The sequence below is a fragment of the Mandrillus leucophaeus genome, unplaced genomic scaffold, assembly GCF_000951045.1.
Source record: "Mandrillus leucophaeus isolate KB7577 unplaced genomic scaffold, Mleu.le_1.0 Scaffold136, whole genome shotgun sequence".
Taxonomy (NCBI): Eukaryota; Metazoa; Chordata; class Mammalia; order Primates; family Cercopithecidae; genus Mandrillus; species Mandrillus leucophaeus.
The window spans coordinates 2,362,991-2,369,869 of NW_012101321.1; the positions used below are offsets into that span (position 1 = coordinate 2,362,991).

At 38.0% G+C, this 6,879-nt stretch overlaps 1 protein-coding gene across 1 annotated transcript in view; it reads left to right on the top strand.

Annotated features, from left to right (window-relative positions):
• Window positions 1-6,879, top strand: part of LRBA (LPS-responsive vesicle trafficking, beach and anchor containing) — a 771,345-nt gene that overhangs the window by 149,560 nt on the left and 614,906 nt on the right. Inside the window, exons 21-22 of the mRNA XM_011973242.1 lie at window positions 1,286-1,409; window positions 1,728-1,920. Of these exons, the coding sequence (XP_011828632.1) occupies window positions 1,286-1,409; window positions 1,728-1,920 (317 nt within the window). The remainder of the gene's footprint in view (window positions 1-1,285; window positions 1,410-1,727; window positions 1,921-6,879) is intronic.

Genomic DNA, 6,879 nt, shown 5'->3' on the forward strand with positions numbered 1-6,879 from the left:
CTGCCTCAGCCTCCCAAAGTGCTGGGATTACAGGCGTGAGCCACTGTGCCTGGCCTAATTTAAGCTAAATTCTGGAGATTTAAATAGCTTTTTGCTAAGACCATTACAGTAGTAGTTTACTTTGCATTTCCTGGGGAGATGGGATGTTGAATAGGTTTTAATTTCCTTTGGGTTTTTTTGTGTCTAATTTTACTTTTAAGATTATGAAAGAAAATCGTCACAACTTTAAAAATTCACTATGGTAGGCCGGGCTTGGTTGCTCACACCTGTAATCCCAGCACTTTGGGAGGCCGAGGCGGGTGGATCATGAGGTCAGGAGTTCAAGACCAGCCTGGCCAAGATAGTGAAACCCTGTCTCTACTAAAAATACAAAAATTAGCCAGACATGGTGGCAGGCGTCTGTAATCCCAGCTACTCGGGAGGCTGAGGCAGGAGAGTTGCTTGAACCTGGGGGGTAGAGGTTGCGGTGAGCCAAGATCATGCCACTGTACTCCAAGTGACAGAGACTCCATCTCAAAAAAAAAAAAATTCACTGTGGTAAATGAAAGACTATGTGTGCATAACATAAATTATGATGAGGAATCTTAAGAATTTATTATCTTTTTCTGAGATTTTGATTATGGTGTTTTTTATTTTCTTTTTTTTTTTTGTTTTGTTTTGAGTCTCGCTCTGTCGCTCAGGCTAGGGTGCAGTGGCATGATCTTGGCTCACTGCAGCCTCCATCTCCTGGGTTCAAGCAATTCTCCTGTCTCAGCCTCCTGAGTAGCTGGGATTACAGGCACGCGCCACCATACCTGGCTGATTTTTATGTTTTTAGTAGAGATGGGGTTTTGCCATATTGGCCAGGCTGCTCTCGAACTCCTGACCTCAAGTGATCCACCCACCTCAGCTTCCCAAGGTGTTGGAATTACAGGACTGAACCACCTAGCCCAGCCTCTTTGTTTTTAAGATCAACTTTACTATTTGGTATATCTCAGAGAGAGTAAGCAGTTTCACTGACATTTAATTCATTTATAATTTAACTTGTTTTATTTTAACCTTTTACAATTCAGCTTTAGTTTTGCACATTTGAATCATGAAAGAAGTTTCCTTTCGTATTTATAAATGCTTTCTAATGAATGTATTGTCATTTCTTACCATAGGTGATTTTTTTTAATAATAGAAGAGGATGTTTTTGGTGGACATTTGTGTTAGGGAAACTAAAGAAATTGCAATAGATTGATGACCTTCTATGATGAGTTTTTTGTTGAGTTTGGTTTTTACTTATTTATAAACTGTCTTACAGAGATACTGAAAGTAATTGCGACCCTACTTCGAAATTCTCCCCAGTGCCCAGAGAGCATGGAGGTTCGCAGAGCCTTTCTTTCTGACATGATTAAACTTTTTAATAACAGTAGAGAAAACAGGAGGTAAGCTGAATCAGAAAGCATTTATTTGCAGTATTCAGATGTACTTTTGTATAAGCCCATTTTATCTTAGAAAAATTGCTTTAAAAATATTGTGAAATGATTTTTCTATTTTTCTCATTAAGAGTATGTAAATAATGCACCACATAGTTAAGTTAGAATTTTTAGTTCCACATTGTTGAATTGTTCTTAATGTATAACTAAATGTGTTTCTTTTTTGGGGGGAGAAGGGAGGAGCAGGGTTATTTTGTTTTAAACCTTTAGATTTCTTTCAGATAATTTTTTTTCTTCAATAATTTAGTACCCTTTTATAATTTTCAGGAGCTTGCTACAATGCTCTGTGTGGCAAGAATGGATGCTTTCTCTCTGCTATTTTAATCCTAAGAATTCGGATGAGCAAAAGATAACAGAAATGGTATATGCCATATTCAGAATCCTGCTTTACCATGCAGTCAAATATGAGTGGGGTGGCTGGCGTGTATGGGTAGACACTTTGTCAATCACTCATTCAAAGGTAAGTTTCTTTATGAAAGCATATTGTACCTTTTAAAATATCTATAATTTTTGAATTTTAGTCATTTAAAAATGTGGATACTTAAAATCAAGGAAAAAAGGCAAGTTTTCTTCTGAAAGTACAGCAAAATGGAAGCTCAAAAAGATTGTCAATAGAAATAAATATAAAGCATTTCTAATTTCTTTAGAATCAAAATAATTTTTTCTAATGTTGTTTTTACATGTACTTGTCTTTATAATGGTAAATCTATTGCCACAGCATAAAGGAATTTATATTAGGATGGTGAAAAAGTAGTTGCGGCAAAAACTGCAATTACTTTTGCACCAACCTAATATTTTTTTCGAAGAAGCCATGTTTGCAAACATGGGTCTCAGCATTTTATACTAGTTAAAAGATTTTGAACACAAGGTGGCGCACTATATTCAAAGATAAGCAGTTGTTTTAGCAATGTAAGGTGGTTGAGTAAACAGAAAAGGTCTGGCTGGTGTTTGCCCTTCGCTCATCTTGCAGGTAGCTAAAAAATGGGTTAGGAAGCATGTAATCTTGTTTTTTTTAATTAAGCCAAAGTAAGTTTAGTTATTTATGTATAGCTTAAATTTTTTTTTTTTTTGAAATATTCTAAGCATACAAAAAGGATCACTGTTTATGAAATTGGATCACCCCTCTACAATTTCTTTGTCTCCTCTTCTTCGCCTGACCCCCAACACCACTGGCTTTTATTTAGTGTTGTCTTTTATCTTTTCTATACCTTTACTATGTGTATATAACTCTAAACAATAGTTTTATTTTTTATGTTTGTACTTAAGGTAAATGCAACATACTGAATGCATTTTTTTGTTAATTACTGTTTGTGCTTATTGTTGTTTGAGATTCATCCACATTGACCCATATAGTTTTGTTCATTTTCTCAGTTGTAATGTATTGCATGACATGACTATTTACCAACTAATGAGCATTTTCGTATACATTTTGTGCTTGTTCAAGAATTTTCTGCATATATTCCTAGAAGTAGAATTGCTGACTTGTAAGGTGAAAATGTTGAACTTTACAAGATAATGCAAATTCTTTTCCAAAGTATTGTATTCCAATACAATACAGTATTCTAAAGTAGTGAATCAGTTTACATCTCACCAACAGTGTTTAGGTTCTCATTGTTTCACATCAGCTAATCACGTGGTATGGCTGGAGTTTAAAACTTTGTCACTTGGATGAATTTAAAATGCTGCATCACCATAATCTTGATCTGCATTTTCTTGTTGTTTTGTGGGAGTTCTTTATATAGTTTCAATCTTAATCCTTTGCTAGTTATGTTGTTTATGAATATCTTCTGCCAATATGTGGATTATCTAATTATTTTTGGAGTTTTATGTTTGTACCTTCTAAGGAAAAGTTACATTTCAAGTAATTAATGCATTAAAATTTATTAGTTTCATTTACGGTGTATGTTTTTTGAATCTTAAGACCTCTCATTACTCAGAAGGAATATAGTATAATTATATAGCTATCTAATAAAAATTGACTGGAAGGAATAAATACCAAGAATGATAATTTTTGTATATCTTTAAGTGTTTCATTTTACTGACTATCAAAGTTATTCTGAAATATTTTGTCATTCTGTAGAATATGTTGCCATTTCTGGCCGGGCATGGTAGCTCATGCCTGTAATGCCAGCACTTTGGGAGGCCAAGGGGGGTGGATCCCCTGAGCTCAGGAGTTCAAGACTAGGCTGGCCAACATGGTGAAACCCCATCTCTACTAAAAATACAAAAATTAGCAAGGCATGGTGGCATGCTCCTGTAATCCCAGCTACTTGGGAGGCTGAGGCAGGAGAATCGCTTGAACCTGGGAGGGAGAGGTGGCAGTGAGCAGAGATAGAGCCATTGTACTCCAGCCTGGTGACAGAGTGAGACTCCATCTGAAAAAATAAAAATATTGCCCTTTCCTAATTACATGTTTCTAGGTATTTGAATTGCTTTTAATTATTGAAAGTTACTACAAATTATTCATTCTGCCTCCTCTTTCCTCATTGAGAAGAAAGTATGCTTCTACTGCAAGGGTTTACAAGGAGTAAAATCCATTTGTAAGTAAGAAAAGAGATCTGATTTTATAAAATGGCTTTGTTTTAGTCACTATTTTTTGAGGTTGATCTGTTTTGTCTAAAACAGAATTCAGCTAGCCATGGCCTAAGGGTCAGATCTAAATATAATTGTACTAGAACGTATCCACTACCATTCCTTTATATATTGTATATGACTACTTTCACACTATAAGGATGATCATACATGTTACATCAACGACATGGTCCCTAAAGTCTAAAATATTTACTATTTGGCTCATTAACAGGAACTGTTTGCCATCCTTTCTGTAACTTTAGTTTGTGCCGATGCCCAGATATTCTCATTTCTATTGCAGTAGACTGGTGCAATCTAGACTGATTTTTTTTCTCATACGGTGTTGCCGTTTACAAAAGATTATAAGAAAAATAGGGTTGAATTTGTGCCTCATATACATTTGGAGTAGATTTCAGAGATTTCTAGGGGAGATTCTAGGTTAGGGGAGTGCGCAGTATAAAGCAGATTTTTTACATTTTCTAATAAATATACGTCAATTTCCCTTAGTTTCTTGAAGTCTTTAGGAAAGATGGCTAGAGGATTATAAACTTTAAAGCAATCATGGTTAAAAGTATAACCTAAAGACCTTGGGAGGGCAGCCAGGCGCGATGGCACATGCATGTAATCACAGGCTGAGGCGGCTGGATCACTTGAGGTCGGGAGTTCGGGACCAGCCTGGCCAACATGGTGAAACCCCATCGCTGCTAAAAATACAAAAATTAGCTGGGCATGGTGGTGCATGCCTGTAATCCCAGGTACTTGGGAGACTGAGGCAGGAGAAGCCTGAACCCGGGAGGCAGACATTGCATTGAGCCAAGATTATACCATTGTACTCCAGCCTGGGTGACAGAGACTCTGTCTCAAAAAAAAAAAAAAAAAGAACTTGGGCCCATGAGACCTTTTCATGGGGTCTGTGCAGTTCTCCTTTCCTACTACAAATCTATATGAGGGTAGATTTTCTTTATATACTTTAGCCAAACCAATATATGCAACACATTGAATGCAGAAGCAAATATGAGAATGCAGTTGTCTTCTATGAAGCCAAACTTTAAAGAGATTCACAAAAATATGAAGTAATAACACTCTTCTCGTTATTGTTTGGTTTTGAAAAATAACCATTTCAGAAAATGTTATTTATATTATATATTGAGTTTATTATTTTTAAATGGGTTAATATTTCTAAAAGGTCTCAGTTTTAATTTCTAATGTAATAAGCAGTAGTAAATATAATCCACATAGATAAAGGGTCTTTGGGGGCCTTAATACTTTTTAAGAATGTAAAGTGTTGCCCGGCTTGGTGGCTCACGCCTGTAATCCCAGCACTGTGAGAGGCTAAGGTAGGTGGATCACGAGGCCAAGAGATTGAGATCATCCTGGCCAACATGGTGAAACATTGTCTTTACTAAAAATACAAAAATAAGCTGGGCATGGTGGCAAATGCCTGTAGTCCCAGCTACTTGGGAGGGTGAAGCAGAAGAATCGCTTGAACCCGCGAGGTGGAGGTTGCAGTGAGCAGAGATCGCACCACTGCACTCCAGCCTGCGACAGAGCGATTCTCTGTCTCAAACAAACAAACAAACAAACAAAGAGTAAAGTGTCATGAGACCAAAAAGTTTGAGAACTGCTATCTTAGAAAATAATAGTGTATTTAGGGTGAATAGATTAGTCTTTTTGAGTTCCCTATATACAAAATAAAGGAGTTGGATTAGGTGGTATCCCAAGTGTTTTGAGCTTGTGAATATTTATGACTAGGTATTTATATCCAGTTTTCGATTGATTTGTGTAAGTAATGAAAACATGTGGACTTTGGAGACAGGGTGTGAATCCTGATTTATAGTAATTATTAGCTGTATAAGCTCAGGCAAAAGAGTCTTGCTGTCACCCAGGCTAGAGTATAGTGGCACAATCTCTGCTCACTGTAACCTCTGCCCCCCGGGCTCGAATGATTGTTATGCCTCAGCCTCCCAAGTAGCTGGGATTACAGTTGCCTGCCACCACACCTGGCTAATTTTTGTATTTTTAGTAGAGACGGGATTTGCCATTGTTGGCCAGGCTGGTCTCGAGCTCCTGACCTCAAGTGATCTGCGTGCCTCAGCCTCCCAAAGTGCTGGGATTATAGGCATGAGCCACCGGGCCTGGCTTGTGTCTTAGTTTCTAACAAAAAAGCTTGAAAAATATATATATAATTTTAAAAAGAGAAAAAAGCTTTTAGAATAAGGATATAGAGAAAGGAAAAAAATATTTATTTTTTGAGACAGGTGAAGTGTAGTGGTGTGATCATAGCTCACTGCAGCTTCACACTCCTGGGCTCAAGTGATCCTCTCACCTCAGCCTCCTGAGTAGCTGGGACTGCAGGCATGTGCTACCACATCTGGCTAATTTTTTACATTTTTTGTAGAGACGGGGTCTTACTGTATTGCTCAGGCTGGTCTTCAACTCCTGAACTCAAGTGGTCTCTTCTACCTGGGCCTCTGAAAGTGCTGGGATTATAGGCATGAACCACCACACGCGGTTAGTGTGTGTGTGTGTGTGCGCGTGTGTGTGTATGTGTGTTTTAATGAGACAGACTCTTGCTCTATCACCCTGGCTGGAATGCAGTGGCACAATCTTGGCTCACTGAAACCTCAGCCTTCTGAGTTCAAGCGATTCTCCTGCCTCAACCTGGCGAGTAGCTGGGGCTACAGGTGTGCACCTCCACACTTGGCTAATTTTTTTGTATTTTTAGTAGAGATGGGGTTTCGCTGCGTTGCCCAGGCTAGTCTTGAACTCCTGAGCTCAGGGGATCCACCCACCTCCACCTCCCAAAGTGCTAGGATTACAGGCATGAGTGACTGCACCCGGCCTTGTT